The sequence below is a fragment of the Nansenia antarctica genome (genome assembly GCF_963989245.1).
Source record: "Nansenia antarctica genome assembly, contig: SCAFFOLD_290, whole genome shotgun sequence".
Lineage (NCBI taxonomy): Eukaryota > Metazoa > Chordata > Actinopteri > Argentiniformes > Microstomatidae > Nansenia > Nansenia antarctica.
The window spans coordinates 17,790-38,265 of NW_027663238.1; the positions used below are offsets into that span (position 1 = coordinate 17,790).

General features: G+C 45.9%; 1 protein-coding gene across 1 annotated transcript; it reads left to right on the forward strand.

The window, feature by feature from the left end:
• Positions 1-295: 295 nt before the first annotated feature.
• On the forward strand, positions 296-3,155 carry LOC308175194 (GTPase IMAP family member 9-like; the record flags this gene model as incomplete). Its single annotated transcript, XM_080550907.1, has 3 exons — positions 296-377; positions 2,259-2,773; positions 3,141-3,155. 3 exons carry the CDS (start codon positions 296-298, stop codon positions 3,153-3,155), a joined length of 612 nt encoding a protein of 203 aa, XP_080407033.1.
• Positions 3,156-20,476: the final 17,321 nt, after the last annotated feature.

A 20,476-nucleotide genomic window follows, 5' to 3' on the forward strand; every position in this document is an offset into this window, starting at 1 on the left:
GTTTGTAGCCTGTTCATGTTCTATCAGCATGTTGTGATGTGCTAAACATGCAGAGCAGTTATCTGTGATGTTCTTTGTTAGCTAGCTAGCTAGTAGCTAATGTGATGGAGTGCTGTCTGAAACCAGTTTGTTTTGGTTCAGGGCGATTCTCTCCGCTAGTTGAATTGAGTTGTACCAACATTCAAATAAACATATCTTCTTCAACCCTAATAAACACTCCATGTCAGATGACTGTTTTTTCCAATAATGTCTCCATCTGTTTTGAAGCTTTTGATTGGTCGAGGTAGCTGCTGAGATGGCCAGAGGAAGAGTAGAGACTCTGTGGATCCTTTCCCTGGTTCTACTGTGTCTGCAACTCTTCACTGCTCAATGCCAAGGTACAGTGCCACACACACACCCACGTACGCGCACACACACACACACACACACACAACCCGCCCGCCCGCTCACACACACACATGCACCCATTCACCCGTGCATGCATGCCGCCTGCAAACACACCCACCAACCCACGCACGTACGTACACACACTCCTCTCACACACATACACAGCACAGACCTGCTTAACTCCTAACCCTAACTAGGCATAGAATAAAAGTTGATTAATATTGATGAAATTCAGTATTGTGGCGAATGTTATCGCCTGGTTACGCGTTACAGCCAGCTAGCAAGTCACGGCTACTGTTATGTTCACTACTGTTATGTTCACTACTGTTATGTTCACTACTGTTGTTCACTGCATTGTTGTTGTTCATTGATTGGTCGCTTGGCCACAACTGATTTGCATATTAGCGGCCCCAAAGGATTTTGGGCACATTCTATGTAAGTGTTATGGGTCAAACCGTAGATGTGTCATACAGGGGGAAGTATGGGGTAGTTCGAGTTCAAGGGTATATCCCAAGCTATAACCATGCCTTGAATTGTGACTGTGTCAGTGTTCGATGGCGTGCAACGGTCAATAAAAGCTCGCGTGATTACACTTAGTGTGCGGAGTCCAATTCATATCCACGCTACAGTATTATTGATTCATTTAAGAATTTACGTTATTTAATTATTTTGGCTAATGAAAAAAAGTGAATGGGGTGGAAAGAAAGACGATTATATTCTCGATTAGCTTTTTGTAGTTCTGTGAACAACACCATTTATTGAACAAACAAATCTGCATTGGCAGAATGAGCAATTAAACGTGATGACCATTGGCAGGACAAACTAATATTAGTTGGACCAACATTCTTATATCAGTTGGACCAACAATCTAATATGAGTTGGACCAACATTCTAATATTAGTTGGACCAACGATCTATTATGAGTTGGACCAACGATCTAATATGAGTTGGACCAATGATCTAATATTAGTTGAACCAACATTCTAATACTAGTTGGAACAACAAACTCAAAATTCTTAGTTGGAACAACAAACTCAAAATTCTTAGTGCATAAGGTTGCCTTGAATTTTTTAATATTCTCAACTATTCTTTTTTTAGAGTGTGCAAAACATGAAGGTTTTTAGCTTAGATTTAAATATTTTAAGGTTTGATTTCTTCAGGGAGTTTGTTCCAGGAGCATGCAGCAGCGTGACTGAAAGCTGCTGCACCGTGTTTTGTTTTCACTCTTGGAATGATTAGCTGATTAGTCTCAGCTGACCTTAGGGACCTTGCGGGAATATAGGGTGGGAGGAGATCTGATATGTATTTTGGTCCAAGACCATTTTGTGATTTGTATGTAATTACGAGGATTTTGAATTCAATTCTCTGAGAGACTGGTAGCCAGTGCAGGGATCTCAGGATTGGTGTAATGTTCAAATGTCTTTGTTTTTGTTAGGACCCTAGCAGCGGCATTTTGGATGAGCTGCAATTTACGAACAGCTCCTTTAGATAGGCCTGTTAGTAGACCATTACAATAATCAAGTCTACTCGAAACAAATGTATGGATGACTTTTTCAAGGTCTTGCTTGGACATGAAACCTCTCATTCTTGTTATGTTTTTCAGGTGACAGTAGGCTGATTTAGTTATGTGGCTGTTGAAGTTTAGATCTAGTAGTACCAAAACTGAGATTTTTCCGGAGTCTGTGTTTACGCAAATGTCATTAAGGAGCTTAATAAGGGCTGTTTCAGTGCTATGTAGGGGGAGAAAGCCTGATTGAAAGTCATCGAAGAGATCATTTAGGGTCAAATAATTGCTAGGTTGTTCGTGGGCAACCATTTCAATAATTTTTCCTGTACAGGGACAAACATCCCTCCATTTCTTTTCTCCACAGAATCCTATGAACATCTGAGGATCGTTGTGGTGGGTAAGACTGGAGCAGGGAAAAGTGCCACAGGTAACACCATCCTGGGGAGAAACGCCTTTAAAGAGGAATTTGTAACTGCACATTGTCAGAAGAAACATGCAGTCGTGGAGGGGGTGAAGATTACTGTCATTGACACACCAGGTATCTTTGATACAGGAAAGACATGTATTGAGATGTCTCTCCCAGGCCCCCATGCGCTCCTGCTGGTGGTCAGGCTGGGCGTCAGGTACACAAAGGAGGAGAGAGAAGACACCGTGAAGTGGATCCAGAAGAACTTTGGAGAGGACGCTCCAATGTACACCATGGTCCTGTTCACACACCCAGATCAGTTGGAGAACAAGTCAGTTCCCCAGTTTCTGAAAGAGAGTAAAGAGCTAAAGAAGCTCATTACCAGGTGTGGGGGGCGATATCATGTCTTCAACAATAAAGAGAGACTTGACCGCACACAGGTCACAGAGCTGCTGGAGATGATAGAGGAAATGGTAGAGGACAATGAGAAGAGAAAGGATAGAGAACAAAAGATTTTATATTGTAAACTGGCAACCGCAGCTGCTGCTGTCGTTGTGGGAGTAGGGGCCTGGGTCTCTTCACCTGTATTGGGAGCAGCAGGATTGATCATAAGCGTTGTTGGAGGTTATAAATGCAATTCTGACGAGTCCACTTAGTCCCTCCATCTTGTCTTGTCTCTGACTACTTTTGATGCTTCCTTCTTTGTGAGCCCTGGCCTGGTGTTAAACTTAGCTTTGGCAGTTTGCTGCCAGGTCATCGTCCATCATCATCTTCCTTTGTTCTCTGTCTCTCTCTCTCTTTTTCTCTCTCTTTCTCTCGTTCTCTCTCTCTCGCTCGCAGGAATGTGTATACTAACATCCTTCAAAAGAATCATGGTTGATTTATATCCAATCCTGTGCATATCCAATAACAAACCATAATCTACATTTACATTCTTGGCATTTAGCAGACGCCTTATTCCATGATGATTCAAGTAAGTGAATCATCAATTCACCAGTTGTAGCAGGAAGAGTAATGTAGCTCAGGCCAGGGGCCATTGGCAGTCGTTGTGATAGAAGTTTATTTTTATTTTTTTTAATAGACACTGGAGAAACAGTACAAGGGGGAAGTAGAAATGGGAGATGGGTGATGGGTCTTCAGTCTCTGGCAGAAGATGGGGTGTGAGTCTGCAGTTCTGGCAGCCGTGGGAAGCTCATTCCACCAGCGGGGAGCGAGTGTAGTGAAGAGACGTGACCGGGCAGCGTGACTAGGCGTAGAGGTGGTGGGGCCAGTCGGCCAGCAGAGGTGGAGGAGCGGAGGGAACGGGCTGATGTTTGGGGGGTGACCTGGAGGTAGGCAGGGACTGTCCATTTTGCTGCCTGGTAGGCAAGCACCAGGGTCATGAATCTGATGCGAGCTGCTATCAGCAGCCAGTGCAGGGTGCGTAAAATACTGTAATATTGAAATTCAGGAACTATTATCCATCATTGTTTCTCAGTCATTGTTTATAGCTGTGTGTTTGCTTGGTTTAGCATGTTTATGGGTTTAAAGGGGATCTGATAATGAGTGTTGTTACTGTGTTATTTTACTGCAATGAATGTTTCTCTGCTGTACACAGAAGTCCTTGGTGGAAGTTTCTATTTGATGAATATATCTTATTGTTTATATCTGTGTGTTTGGTTGCTACTGTCTTTTTACAGTTTTTCTCAATTGCTAAAACACATTTCACAAAACTTTCCTCCATTTTCCTAAAACTCTAAACACAACACACTTTTCTAAAGCTACATAAACAAAACCACACCTTCTCTCTTCAAAACTCAAACTTTCACACCAAAACAGCTGCTCAAAGCCTGCAAAAATGTAAACACTATACGCATCATTACAGACTACAACAAAACAACTGAAAACACAATGTTCAGTGTGTGAGAATGTTAATTTTTTTCACAACTGCCAAAGCACATTTTTAGAAACCTTACAGTATCTGTTCTCAGAATATATCACTGTAGAGTATTGGGCATTCATAGATTTGTGTGTTTCATATGAACAGTATGTAAATCTACAGAAAATACAGTATGTATGTTACGGTACATGTGGGAATACGGTACATGTGGGAAAACTAGGGTTAGGGTTAGATGCTAGGGTGACTTGGTACATGCTGGCATGTCTAACCCTAACCCTAACCTTAACCCTAACCCTAACCCTACCCCTAATCCTAACCCTAACCTTAACCCTAGCACCCTAGCACCTAACCCTAACCCTAGTTTTCCCACATGTACTGTATTCCCACATGTACCGTAACATGTACACTACTATACTGTATCACAACTCAATGCAAACACTACAGTACAGAGGATCCATCCAACAATACTAACTGAAAACAATGTTCAGGGTGTGATGTTTTTTTTAATGTATTTATGGAACTATACCACACACACACACACACACACCACAATCATTTGCAACAAGTGTCTTATATTTTGAGTTGTTATGGGGGTTAGGGGTAGTGGTGGTCTAGTGGATAGTGATAGTGAGTTGGACTTGTGATCGGAAGGTTGTGAGTTCAAATCCCATCTGAAACCACACCACTACTAGTGTGCCCTTGAGTAAGGCACTTACAAGTTAGACAGAGTAATTACGAACTCAGAGGAATATGTATGTTTATGAAAACAAAGATTAGAACAAATGCAAAACAAAGATGTATAACAGTTAAAGGAGTTAACTTATGGAATACTTTTGAAAAGGGAATGAAAATGTGTAGTACACTAAAAGGATTTTAAAAATTACTAAAAAATAAGATGATTAACAAGTATAAAACAGTTATAAATATATTTTTTGTTTGGTATTTTGAACTTTTTGTTAACATGCGTAAGTAACATTTTGTTTATAAATGTTTCTATGTCTTGATTATGCACTCATAAGGGGAAAACCACTAATGTAAAAAGGGTAGGCGCATTCATATAGTTTTTTGTTTGGTACTTTTGATCTTTCTGTTAAGATGCGTAAGTGAAATTTTGTTTATTAAAATGTCAATGTTTTGATTATGTACTCATGGGGAAAAAACATACATGTAACAAGGGTAGGCGCAATAAGCCATGGCTTCAGCCTACACCTTTTTGGTCCTGGTGTTACGCATTGTGACTGTGTACATTTTTAATATCTGTATTATGAATTGTATAAGGGATCAAAATAAACATTCTCATTCATTCTCATTCATTGTGGTTTTATATCATTTTATATTGAGAAATGTAAGTCTCTCTACAGTTTGGTGAATCTAGCACACAAGGAAGGCCCATTTCCTTAAGGCAGTGGTTCCCAAACTTTTTCAATCAGGCCCCCCTTGGGTAATTGGAAATAATTTCGAGCCCCCCCTAACCCGGTTCCCACCTAGATTGATATAATTAATTGTATAAAGTTGTAAAAACATTACATTTTCTCTTCTAATAATAACAAGACACATACAGTATATCCAACTATAGTTTTATATTTTATTATGGTTTGAAAAGGAACATAAGTGCTTGGCAAATGATCCTGTGCCACTGAAATATTCAACATATCAACATTAACTAATTTCTACTGCATCACTATTCTTACTCCTCACATTTCTATCACAATTACGATCAATGACTTGTGTGTGCTTGCTTTGCCTTGCAAATCTTCTCAAAGCGGGGTTGTTGTTTTGAGACTGCCACTCTCAGTTCATTCTCAATGTTCAACTTCGACCTGTATTTGCTTTTGATAGCAGCAACAGCAGAAAAGCCTATCTCACACAGGTACGATGTTGCAAAAGGCAGCAGTATTCCCACAGCTTTCTGTCCAATGAGAGGGTAGTCCTTCTCCACTCCAATCCAAAACCCAGCCAAAGTCGTGGATGTGAACTGCAGCCTCATGGTTGACTCTGAAGTCATGTCGATGTACTGTTCCTCTTCCGCAGTGCTGAACATGGCAGGTGGTGGTGCAACAAATGGATCTCTAATCCAGTCGTATTTGGCACTGTCATCCACAGAGAAGTATTTCTGGAAGCTTTGTTTCAGGGCTGAGATGTGCTCTCTCATACATGGAACCACTGTGCTCTGCAGCTCATTGGTCTCGATGAATGCCTTCAGATTCCCAAATGAGTCGATGTCCCCCTGTTCAAGTCTCCTGCCCCACATGTCCAGTTTCCGTGTGAAAGATTGTATCCTGTCTGCCAGATGTGGAAGGTGTGTGTTGTTGCCCTGCAACTGTAGATTCAATTCATTGAGCTTCTCAAACATGTCGCTTAGGTAGGCCAATTTCATGAGGAAGTCTTCATCATTAAACTTGCTGGCAAGTTCGTTCCCTTCCTCCTCCAAGTAGATTCGGATCTCATCTTTCAGCGATAGCACCCTGGACAGCACCTTTCCGCGAGAGAGCCAACGCGACTCGCTGTGAAATAGCACGGCTGTGTGCTCGGAGCCCATCTCCTCGCACAAAGCGGAAAAAATGCGAGCTTTCAGTGGTCTTGTTTTTATGTAATTGACGGTGGTGATAACATGAGACAAAACGTCATTCAACTCTGGACTCAGCTGCTTTGACGCGAGTGCCTCCCTGTGTATTATGCAGTGAGTCCACACTGCTTTCGGTGCAACGCGCTTGATGAGCGTCTGGAGCCCTCCCCGTTTTCCTGCCATGGCCTGGGCACCGTCGGTGCATATCCCCACACAGTCCTCCCATTTCAGATCGGCTTCACTCAGGTATTTGTCTATGATTTTGAACAGTTCATCAGCTGTTGCTCTGTTTGGGACATAGTTGCAAAATAGCAAATCCTCGCTCAAACCCTCCGCATCAATGTATCTGACATACGCTATTAACAGACAGTCCTTGTTACTATCTGTGGCCTCGTCTACCTGGAGCGCAAAGCGTTGGTCTTTTATTTTCTCAACAAGCTGCTCTTTCATGTCTTCTGAGATGTCATTGATGCGTCTCGCAATAGTGTTGTTTGACAGGGGGATAGCTTTGAGTTTTTGGGCTGTTGCCTCGTCTATCATATGTGAAACCATATCTATTGCAGCAGGGAGTATTAACTCCTCAGCGATGGTGTGTGGTTTTTTAGACTGGGCGATACGATATGCCACTTTGTAGGAGGCAAGTTGAGCATTAGACGTAACAGATGCTGTTTTAACGAAACGGCTCTGCTGACCACGGTATTCTTGGAGTTTTCTCTTGAAGAAATCGAGGGGCTTCTTCACATCAGTCGGGTGTGTGGTCTCCAAGTGACGTTTCAACTTGCTAGGCTTCATGCTTTCTGCCGCTAAAGTTTTGAGACAGAGGACACACAGTGGTCGTTCCTCCGCACCGACCACATTAGACGTGAAGCCCAGGGAGAGGTATGTATCGTCATACTTTCTTGACTTTGGCTTTGGGACGTTTGTCATGGGCTCCTTCGCTTTTCGTTTAGCTTCTGGCTCTTTCATAAACTTATCCATTGTTGTTGTTGCTGCTAGATAGCTGGAGGAGGGAGTGCGCGCGTCAATGACGTGAATGGAGCGCGCGTCAATGACGTGAATGGAGCCCCCTCGCTGCCTCTTTGTTACAGTTTATGGCCTGCGCTCCATTCAGGTTCTCATTTTTATCATCCAACGCCCACAACACCCCTGATGGTAACCTTAAGCAAGCAGTGTTTGTTTACAGCTCTTGTGTGTGCATTTTTTTCCCCTCCCATTATTTCTGCGCCCCCCCTGCAGTACCCCCGCGCCCCACTAGGGGGTCGCGACCCACAGTTTGGGAACCGCTGCCTTAAGGCATCTTGACTTCCTATTGGTCTTCCGCCTCCACTCATTGGAGGATTTTTTTCCTGTGGTAAATTTAAGGAATTTAATCTTCATCATTATTGACATCTGATCGTCTTCGCGGTAGGTTTTCTGTTCAATTCAACTTGTTTTCTATCTAAAAATATATACATATAGCTATGTTTGTCTTGTATCCAGCGGCTTTTGATTAGAAATACAGTCTACTCCGCTCCGGTTGTAATTTCGAGAGCCTACTCTAGCCCGCTAGACGCTATTTGTGTGAATGGTCCCTCCGGTTTCGAAGGGTTAATAGTAAATAGTAAATAATCAACTGGAATATATAGGTAGATCGCTAGATAAGTGTATATGTTGTTTTATGTCCACATAAAATGTAATCCATGTAACACACAGTACTGACTAGCCTCATTTCGGTTCTTTGTTTTGATAAGTTCATATTTGATTTTTACAGAGTCTAGCTATGGCCACAAACGCACCTCAAGTGTCACCTCAAGTGTCACCTCTCCAAATTTTACCTCAAGTGACACCTATCGTTACAAACGGCTGGCTCTATGAGCAGAGTTTAAAGGGGATGACTGCAGCAGAATTAACTGAAGAAATAATTAAATTGGTTCCTAATAAATATGGACGCTCAAACAGCCTCAGACAAAAATGTGATGATGCCCTCTCTAAAATCAAGAAAATGAAGAAAAACAAGTGTAAAGACCTACAATTATTTTGGCAATCTGAATTTCTTCCACCAAAGGCCCGAACCCCAAATTCAATTGAAACCCAACTCAAAAAAGAAAACCTATCCCTAAGCAGAAAGCTTCAGTCATCAGAAGAGCAGGTCTCTCAAATACAAACACAGCTCACAGCCATGGAGGAAAACGCAGCTGATAGTCAGACCAAATTCCAGACCAGTATATTACAGTATCAGCAGGCCAGCATAGATGCCACATTGGACAGACAATCATTGAAATTACAATTGGAACAATTTGAACTTGAGAACTCTAATCTGACCAAACAGTATGACCTCTGCCTACAACAATTAATTAGAGTAAAAGCAACTTTACCAAGAAAAAGAGCATTGGACATGAAAGACAAAACAATTAAACGGCTAAAAACTACCATTAAGCTATCCAAGGAGGATCTTGAGGAGAAAGAGGGAGTAATACAGGTGCTCACTGAGAAGTTGAGCCTCCAGGACAAGTGGAAGCAGGAGAAGGTGGCCCTTCAGAAGAGGCTGAGTGTGATGAGAGGGAATGTGGCGACAGCCAGGCGGGAGAGGGATGAGGCTGAAGATATGGCAGAGGCCTCCATTCAACACCTGGAAGCTGAGGTAAAGCAGCTGGAAAGGAGAGAGCGAGAGCTTCAGTCTGTGATAGACTGCACTGAGAGGGAGGAGGTTGCCACATTTGAAAATGGCAGATACACAAATGAAATCCGGGAGGTCTGCATGACACTACTGACAGAGGGGAATGTGAGCATCCGAAAGCTGCCAAAGGTCCTGTTATGATGCGTTTTTGTGTAACTATATGCAAATGTTGTGTGCCTATCAAATATTGCAATACTCATTGTTTAACCTTAAACATACTTTAAGTGTGTCCACTCTCAGGACATAAACTGAACACTCTTAGTCAACATGCTTTTCTCTGTAACTGGACCTGAGCCAGATTTAGAGACCACAGCTAGTGGGGACCAGTATAGGTTACCAGTGGTCAGCAGAGTAGAACAGCATGAACACAGGATAGCCATGTATGGGAACTAATGTCAGTATTGTAAGTTACGAGGTAAAAGCTATTTTTGAGAACTGTATATAAGCTGTAACAAACATCAGTACTTTGCTTGGCATCTCTTTATGCCACAGCCAGGCTCGGCACCAGCCATGTCGTAGCCATGCTTGAAGCTTGGACTTAACAGAGCATGCTGCCTTGGAAACATCTGTACATGGGAATGCAACCCAGATCTGCCTAATACAATGATTACAATTCAACCTTCTCTCTGAGTCATCAATATATAATTTCCGGCCACGTGACCAAGAAAGATCTCCATATATCAAATGGCTTCTAACGAACAGGATGCTAGATTCAGCGAAACAGGTAAGGCACAATGTGATTATTTGCTTTAACCTGAATTGCTGTTCTAGAACGAATCTAAAAAAAAATCAAAAAGGAGATGTATTGATATTGGAAAGTACTAAATTAAAATATAGTTTGAATAGAAGGCGCTGTGGGCACTAAACAATAACATTTATTTGGGCAGCATCATACTCAAACTCAGGCAGAAGGGCAGGGTCCGGCCAGGTTCACAGTCACAGGCTGTCAGTGCATCATACAGGTACATAATTCAGCATGGTTAGGCTACAGTATATATAGCTGTTTCTTTTTCTATTCTACTATTCTATTCTACTTCTGCTGTCTGCGTCTCCCTGGGTATTCCTAGACCAGATGGCAAACAGTAAAGAAATGCCACAATATACCAGGACTTAAGAAACGAGATGTCCAACAAAGGATTTGACAAACCCTGGCCAATTTTGCGCAACAAGTACACTCTGATGCAGCGGAGACAGGGTTGCCAGATGGGCTGGTTTTTGGTGGATTTAGAAGTTTTTAGATTGGTTAGGTTGGAAATTCTCAATCCCATCTGGCAACCCTTAGCGGAGAGTCTACAGATTGTATGTTTACAGATATCGCACTGCTTTGCACACCACACTTTGTTAAAAGAAATAAAGCTTGTACTTTTCTACTTATAATACATTCTACTGATGTAGTCTACCATTTGGTTTTAGTCATAGGCTATTGCTCTCACTTGTTTGTACCTTTTGCTAAGTCAAGCATTTAGAATGTAGAGTGCATATTGCGAAATTTCACAACGTCAATAACGCATCGGACTCTAAAAAACGCTCGTCTTTTTTAACCTCCGTTGCGAAAGGGCCGCCACCTTGCGGGGGGGCCTCTGGATTTTGCGGTACGCCACTGGTGCTGGAGGGTTACCTGGCTGTGTTACCTGTGTCTGTCTAGGGGCAGAAAGAGAGAGGAGAGAGAGAGAGAGAGGAGAGAGAGAGAGAGAGATAGAGAGAGAGAGAGAGAAGAGCGAAGAGACAGAGAGATAGAAGAGAGGGAGAGACACACACACACAGAACGAGAGAGAGAGAGAGAGAGAGATTGGACAGGTTACAAGTCTCCACCCCCCCCCCTCCCACACCTACCTACCTGTGTTGATGAGCTCAGCGAACTCCCTGATGGAGGAGGTGTCTGCCAGGTCCAGCCTGCGGACCAGCACGTTGGGGTTCCCCGTGGTCTGGATAACCTCCTGCTGGGCCGCCCGTGCCCTGGACACGTCCCTACAGGCCAGGATCACCTTACCCCCTACACACACACACACACACACACACACACACACACACACACACACACACACACACACACACACACATTTTAGTATCTTTATTTGCGTTCACATTTTACAATTAAATTCTTGAACACAAACATTAGTAGTTGCATCAGCATAGGACACTCGGTTGCTCAATGTGTTTCAGTCTGAGTGTAAGACAGGTAACACCTTCTCCCCCATATGTGTTTCAGTCTGAGTGTAAGACAGGTAACACCTTCTCCTCCATATGTGTTTCAGTCTGAGTGTAAGACAGGTAACACCTTCTCCTCCATATGTGTTTCAGTCTGAGTGTAAGACAGGTAACACCTTCTCCTCCATATGTGTTTCAGTCTGAGTGTAAGACAGGTAACACCTTCTCCTCCATATGTGTTTCAGTCTGAGTGTAAGACAGGTAACACCTTCTCTTCCATATGTGTTTCAGTCTGAGTGTAAGACAGGTAACACCTTCTCCTCTATTGCAGATATTGAGCAGAATTTTGCCAGGGCCTTTGCTTTAGGCTTAGGGATTCCTGCTGTCTGCAAACCCCTGACCACTAGTCTGTGGACACTTCCAAGGCTTCCAAATATAACACACACACACACACACACACACACACACACACTACTGGGTCTGAGGCTGGGGGAGGTAGAACACCAGGGGAGTGTGTGTGTGTGTATTAACTCTCTCTCTGTCCTGTGTGTGTATATGTGTGTGTGTGTGTGTGTGTGTGTGTGTACATGCGTGCGTCTCTCTGTCCTGTGTGTGTGTATATGTGTGTGTGTGTGTGTGTGTGGTGGCCTACCTCTCCTGGCCAGGTCCAGGGCCGTTGCCATGCCGATGCCGGTGTTGGCTCCTGTGATGATGATGGTCTTCCCATCCAGCCTGACGCTGGACGACCACTGGCCCCAGAGACGAGCTCTAGAGACACACACACACACACACACGCACACGCACACACACACACACGACAGAGAAAGGGTTAGGGTTAGTACACACACACACACACACCCAAACACACACACACACACACACAGACACAGACACATATACACACGTACATACACACACACACACACACACACATAGGACAGAGAGAGGGTTAGCATTCTGGGAGGCAGTATGCATACTGTGTAAACGGTCGGCTGGTTTTCGCATACTTATTATGAATTTAGTAGGCAGTATGCAGTATATACTCATTGAGTATGCTAGTATGCAGTATGCTAGTATACCATTCCGATCACAGCCAATATCTTCGCCACCAGGAACAATTTAACCGTTAACTTAGTTACACTCAAACCCATCTGATCCGTATTCTAGAAGTGTTGCCGGGTAGAGTGGTACCAGAGATGAATTGAAACCTTTGAAAAAATGATTCTGTCCAGTTTATACAAATATACTAGACATGTGTAAAATGACATGTAATTGCACCAATACTTACTGACATACTTTTGTAAAAATGTTATATAAAACCCGGAAGTCTTAATTGAGCTAGATGGAACTACTTGAAGCTCAGAGAACACAGGTGTGTTAGTTGTTGTAATGAATACATATTGTGGTAAACCTACCTAATGTCAGATGTACTCTGATCAAGTCGGGGGTGTCCATGGGCAAGACACTGAACCCTAAATTGCTCCCAGTGAGCGGGCCGGCACCTTGCATGGTAGCTTGCTGCCATTGGTGTGTGAATGTGTGTGTGAATGGGTGAATGAGAGGCCTTTGGAATAAGGCGCTATATAAGTGCAGTCCATTTACCATGTATGTTAGTGTCAGAATAGCCAGTATGAGTAATGCATTACCTACATTACATTACCCTGAAAAAAAAAGCGTGGCAGTTTCCTCTCTAACAAGGTTAAATTGATAAACAGACACACCCCATTATAACCAAGAAACTGAGGACAACAGGGACGTGCTGGGTAGAATAATTGCTTGCATTAAGTTGTGTGATGAAACCGAATCGGCGGTGAGCTCTGAACATTGGCTTATTAATCAGGTACGTCTCTGAGACCATGTGTGAGGGAGATTCTAGACTCCGAAGACATTATGATGAGCAGTCCATATTTAAGGGTAGCCTACAGTGAGTGGTCAAAGTTAGCTATATCTAGCACTTAGTTTGACTCACAACAGAGAATAACGTGTTATTTTCCATGCAGTGTGACACAGATACAAGATATATTTTGCACTGGTCTGTATTTTACAAAATAAGTTGATCTTTTCGTAGAATCGATGATATTTCAGAGAGAGAGAGAGAGAGAGGGAGAGAGAGAGAGGCAAGGCAAGGCAAGGCAAGTTTATTTGTATAGCACATTTCATACAACAGGGGCAATTCAAAGTGCTTTACATGCATTATTTAAAAATACAGCAAGAGGAGCATAATTTTTTTTTTTACAATGAATAAAAGCAAATATAAGAAGTAAATAGATAAAACATTTAAAAAGACAATAGTTAATGGAAAAAAGACATTGATAGAAGTGTTTGTGTTTAATCATAACTGGTGCAAAACATGAAGGTTTTTTAGCTTAGATTAAAATGTTTTAAGGGTTTGGGCCTGTTTGATTTCTTCAGGGAGTTTGTTCCAGGAGCATGCAGCAGCGTGACTGAAAGCTGCTGCACCGTGTTTTGTTTTTACTCTTGGAATTATAAGCTGATTTGTCTCAGCTGACCTTAGGGACCTTGCGGGAATATAGGGTGGGAGGAGATCTGATATGTATTTTGGTCCAAGACCATTTTGTGATTTGTATGTAATTAGGAGGATTTTGAATTCAATTCTCTGAGAGACTGGTAGCCAGTGCAGGGATCTCAGGATTGGTGTAATGTGTTCAAATTTCTTTGTTTTTGTTAGGACCCTAGCAGCGGCGTTTTGGATGAGCTGCAATTTACGAACAGCTCCTTTAGATAGGCCTGTTAGTAGACCATTACAATAATCAAGTCTACTCGAAACAAATGCATGGATGAGTTTTTCAAGGTCTTGCTTGGACATGAAACCTCTCATTCTTGTTATGTTTTTCAGGTGATAGTAGGCTGATTGGAGGGCAGTGAGCGGGAGACTCATCAAGGACATGTAGTTAATTAATGCAGTGGACAGCGGCTGTTTCTCCAGCGTTCCTGTCACTTCGGATTTCGGAACGTCATAAAATTAAATATGTAAGTCATGCATTTTCCATGTTTCCCATTGATGGTATATGACGCCGTAAATTTAACTAAAGTTCAGCCGCGAAGTTGTTGCACTGTTGTCCTAAATCAGTGCAGACTGGCAGGGTAGGAGCACAGGTTTCATACAGGTTAGAGCGCCGTTATTCTGTCATGGTCTGATAATGAAGCATTGTTCTTTTTTATTTGATGACTTGTTTGATCGATTGATAGCGTAAAAGTGAAGTTGTGAATGAGTCGCGAGCGTCAATGCTTTTCTACGATACTCCTGATGACGTATCAGTCTTGAAGGGTTGTCCCTCTTCCATGATTTCTCAGGTGTGTTGATAATAAAGGAAAAAAGATGCTTATAGCACACGCAACAGAAATAAACACAGCTGAAGAAGGCATTGCGAGATGTGAGAATTCGCCGGCAACATAACGCGTCACCCGTACCGCGTCTATTTAAACCACTGCTGATGACGTCGTGAAGGGCTGTCCCATTTCATAGGGGTAGATTTCAACCCCGACGGCTTGTGGCTCTGTTCGAAGGCCTTGGCTTGAAATCGAGTCACACTCGAAAACGAGCCATAGGGGTAGAAAAGGGAATCAGGATTGGGCCTTAGACTCAACTCTTTTTTTTTTTTATCTGCACTTATAAGAGCAAAGTTGAACAAGCAAGTCACTCGATGTTAACATGCAAAAACAATGAATAGATAGATGAAAGCACAGGTGGGTATACCTGCTGGGCATTGCTGCCTGTCGCACCTCCGACGGTGCCAGTGGGCTGACTGCAGGGTCGTCAGCCGGGAGCCACCCTTCACTGATGTTTCGCTCCTTTAATCCCGGAACATCTCAAGGTGGTGGAGCAGTGACAGGGACGTCTCCCTGCCACTCCCTGCAGCCAGCCCTAGGATCCTCCTTTCCCCCACGCCTTGTCCTTTCTTCTGAGCCAGAGCCAGAAGCTCCCTTGTTCAGCCTCCTCCGCCAGGTCTTTGAGCGCCTTTCTCAGCTTGGATCCTGTGATCCCCAGCGACCTCAGGAGCCGCTGTGTAGATGTTCCTGTATAGCCTCTGCACCCAACTTCCACAGGATAGGTGACTGCCCTCCACCCTGCTTGCGAGCACGCAGCTGCCAAGTCTGTGTACTTTTCCTTCTTTCTCTCGAAGGCAGCCTCCATCCCCTCTTCCCATGGAACGGTCAGCTCCACCATGATGACTGTCCTCATCGGGGTAGACCAGAGTACGACATCTGGCCGAAGGGAGGTTGATGTGATCTCGTGTGGGAACTTCAGCTGTCGATCGAGGTCAGCTCTCATGTTCCACTCTCCTCCAGGAGACAGGAGGGACCACTGCTTCGTGCTGCTGCCCTGACTTTCTCCCCCTTGCCGGACAAACTGGATCCGCTGCTGTGATGTGACTGGGCTGCTCTTGTTTGATTCCAGTCTGCGTGCTTCCAGAATTTCTGCTAGTTTGCGCAGCACCCGGTCGTGCCGCCATCTGTACCGACCCTGCGTCAGTCCCGCCTTGCATCCAGAGAGGATGTGTCGCAAGTTTGGGTTGTTGGCGTTGCAGAGTTGGCAGGTCTCCTCTGTGCCGTACCAGAGGTGCAGGTTCCGGGAACTGGGAAGGGTGTCGTAGGTGGCCCTGATCGAGAAGCTCAGCCTTGCTTGGGGCAGCCTCCACATATCCTTCCATGTGATGGCTCTGTTGATCACAGCCTCCCACGTTGTCCACCTTCCTTGCTGTTGTTGGCCCACGGCTCTGATTTTGTAGCACTCCTCTTCGATCTTTACGACTTCAGAGATCACTAGATCTTTCCTTTCCTTCCTCGTTGCCTTGGACCACATCTTGGGTGCTGATCCCCATCCAAAACCAGTCCTGCCTGGCTGCAGCACCCCGACGATCTCCTGGTGTTTCAAGCGATTGATGGCCTGGTCAACTGCCTGCGTGGCATCCCACTTGCGTCCTGTGCGAACCTGGGCCTTGCTGTGTTGGACAAACGGGTCGGGTGAGTCTCTCAGCTCGAACACGAGTCTCACTTTCTCCTGTTTATAGCCCAGGCTGATGGATTTCAGTGGGAGCTTCAGTGTGGTTCTTCCAAACAGCGCTGTATTAGTGAGGCAGCGGGGAAGGCCCAGCCACTTGCGGATGTAGTTGTTGGCTTTTGCGTCCAACTTCAGCACTGTTGTTAAAGTGATGTCACACAACTTCAGGGGCCACATGAGACGTTGGTATAAGGTGAACTGGTAACACCACACCTTGAATTTCCCTGGCAGGAGGCTTTGGTCGATCTTCTTCAGGCCGTCCAAGAGCTGGGAAGTGACAGAAGAAGCCATGTGCTTGTCAGAAAGGTCAGCCGTGTAAAGCCTTCCGAGGCTTCGCACAGGATGGTCCACTAGCAGCGGGATCTTCTCGCCATCCACTGAGAAAGAGATGTTGTCATTCCGGACTCCTTTCCTGATTGAGAGACTGCGGGACTTAGTTGGTTTTATCCTCATCCGGGCCCATGTTAGGAGCTCCTCAAACCTCTTCAGAAGTCTCGCTGTGCACGCTGCTGTCTGAAGGAGTGTGGTGACATCATCCATATAGCTCCGTAGGGCTGGGAGTCGCAGACCTGACTGGGATCTGATTCCTCGGACCATCTGTCTTCCGCCGATTAGGATGATCTCAAACGCTGCTGTGAAAAGGATGGGGGAGATCGAACAACCCATCGCTATCCCTTTCTCCAGCCGGTGCCAACACGTTGAGAACTCCTGGGTTGTGTAGCATACATGGAAGTTGTTAAAGTAGGTTGCTAGTAGGCTCTGGATGCACGGTGGTATGTGGAAGAATTTGAGGGCAAAATGGATGAGCTGGTGGGGAACAGACCCATATGCATTTGCAAGGTCCAGCCAAACGACGTGCAGGTCTGATTTGCTCCGCTTCGCTGTCTGGATCTGTTCCCAGATCATAGCCGAGTGCTCCACGCAGCCAGGAAATCCTGGGACGCCTGCCTTCTGACAGCTGGTGTCGATGTAATTGTTTGCCAGGAGGTAGCTGGTCATGCGCTTTGCCATCACTGAGAAGAAGATCTTCCCCTCCACATTCAATAAGGCTATGCCTCTGAATTGGCTGATGTTATGGGAGTCTTTCTCTTTCGGGATGAAGGTAGTGACTGCTCTGCTCCATGCTGAAGGGATGGATTCTGTTTTCCAGGCAATGCCCATTAGTCTCCACAAAAGCTTCAGGGTCATTGGGCAGTTCTTGTATACCCTATAGGAGACACCATTTGGTCCGGGTGCAGATGCAGCTCTCGCATGCTCCACCGCCTGCTTAACTTCAGACCATCTGGGGGGAGTGGTGTCAAACTGAGAAGAGGGCTCGGGTGGGAGCGGTACGTGCCCTGGGGAACCAAGGGGACTCTCCTTTTGGCTGTCACTGAGCTGGTCCTTGATGTGTTCCTCCAGCTCCTGCTCGGTGGTCTGCAGCTTCCCCGATTTCGTCTCCTCAAGCAAACCCCGGGCGTACTTGAACGGGTCCCGGAAGAAGTTCGTCCTTGCCTTTTCCTTGTTGCTTCTACGTTTCCTGATCCTTTCAGCTCGCCTCAGGTGGGTGAGTCTGGTTCTGATCTGACTCCAGAGGTTCTGCAAGCCCTCCTTCTCCTCTTCCTCAGCTCTCCTCCATGCCTTCCGCAAACGTCGCCGCTCCTTTACCAGCTGGAGGATTTCTCTCTCCCGTCTCCCGCTCTGCCTAGGAACGGTCCTCCTCTGAGGCATCTCTCCAAATCTTCCCTTGCCTTCCTCATAGATGATATGGCCGAAGATGTTCAGCTTGGACGTTGTGCTGCCTCTTAGACTGTTCTGGAGGGTGGTATGTAAGCTTTCGTCGAAGCTTCTCCATGAATCCTTGTCGCTGGCCTTTGGCCACCTGATCTTGGGTTTCCGGTCTGGCTTCTCTGGGGTTTCCTTGGTGGATTCTCTACCTGGCGTTCTGCTCTGATGCTCCTGTTGTGGGTCGTGCAGATGTGGTTGCAAATCCTGCTGGGGAGGCTGTTCTTGCTCTCTCTCACCGGATGCAATGGTGGGATCAGTAGCACTGTGGTGCTCAACCTGGCTCTGATTCCTCCTTGTCTGACCTGCTGGCGCAGTGCAAGTTTGCATCTGATAGCTGCCGCCGCATTTTGTCCTCCCCTGGTGGATCCGCAGGCCCAAGTAGGTTGTTACTTTGGACCACCCACAGCTGCATTCTCTCAGGATCCTTTGATCGTTAGTCGTTGCCGTTCCAGTCGTTACCGTGTTATCTGTCCTGATTGGTCCATCTTCCATCCCGCCTCTCGGTGGACCGCCGGGTTGTTTTTTCCTTATTTTGCTTGTAGTTAGTTTGGGGAGTCCCTGTAGCAAGGCTACAAGGACGTGTTTAAAGGGTAACTAGCCCCGCCACCCCCGGTGCAGTCTTTCCTGCCGCCAGCCAGACTTCCCTGGCAGCCCACCAGTCTTTCCTGGATGCCAACTGCTCTTTTCTCAGTAGTCACTGGCAAGCCAGATTAAATAGATGAAAGCACAGGTGGGTATACCTGCTGGGCATTGCTGCCTGTCGCACCTCCGACGGTGCCAGTGGGCTGACTGCAGGGTCGTCAGCCGGGAGCCACCCTTCACTGATGTTTCGCTCCTTTAATCCCGGAACATCTCAAGGTGGTGGAGCAGTGACAGGGACGTCTCCCTGCCACTCCCTGCAGCCAGCCCTAGGATCCTCCTTTCCCCCACGCCTTGTCCTTTCTTCTGAGCCAGAGCCAGAAGCTCCCTTGTTCAGCCTCCTCCGCCAGGTCTTTGAGCGCCTTTCTCAGCTTGGATCCTGTGATCCCCAGCGACCTCAGGAGCCGCTGTGTAGATGTTCCTGTATAGCCTCTGCACCCAACTTCCACAGGATAGGTGACTGCCCTCCACCCTGCTTGCGAGCACGCAGCTGCCAAGTCTGTGTACTTTTCCTTCTTTCTCTCGAAGGCAGCCTCCATCCCCTCTTCCCATGGAACGGTCAGCTCCACCATGATGACTGTCCTCATCGGGGTAGACCAGAGTACGACATCTGGCCGAAGGGAGGTTGATGTGATCTCGTGTGGGAACTTCAGCTGTCGATCGAGGTCAGCTCTCATGTTCCACTCTCCTCCAGGAGACAGGAGGGACCACTGCTTCGTGCTGCTGCCCTGACTTTCTCCCCCTTGCCGGACAAACTGGATCCGCTGCTGTGATGTGACTGGGCTGCTCTTGTTTGATTCCAGTCTGCGTGCTTCCAGAATTTCTGCTAGTTTGCGCAGCACCCGGTCGTGCCGCCATCTGTACCGACCCTGCGTCAGTCCCGCCTTGCATCCAGAGAGGATGTGTCGCAAGTTTGGGTTGTTGGCGTTGCAGAGTTGGCAGGTCTCCTCTGTGCCGTACCAGAGGTGCAGGTTCCGGGAACTGGGAAGGGTGTCGTAGGTGGCCCTGATCGAGAAGCTCAGCCTTGCTTGGGGCAGCCTCCACATATCCTTCCATGTGATGGCTCTGTTGATCACAGCCTCCCACGTTGTCCACCTTCCTTGCTGTTGTTGGCCCACGGCTCTGATTTTGTAGCACTCCTCTTCGATCTTTACGACTTCAGAGATCACTAGATCTTTCCTTTCCTTCCTCGTTGCCTTGGACCACATCTTGGGTGCTGATCCCCATCCAAAACCAGTCCTGCCTGGCTGCAGCACCCCGACGATCTCCTGGTGTTTCAAGCGATTGATGGCCTGGTCAACTGCCTGCGTGGCATCCCACTTGCGTCCTGTGCGAACCTGGGCCTTGCTGTGTTGGACAAACGGGTCGGGTGAGTCTCTCAGCTCGAACACGAGTCTCACTTTCTCCTGTTTATAGCCCAGGCTGATGGATTTCAGTGGGAGCTTCAGTGTGGTTCTTCCAAACAGCGCTGTATTAGTGAGGCAGCGGGGAAGGCCCA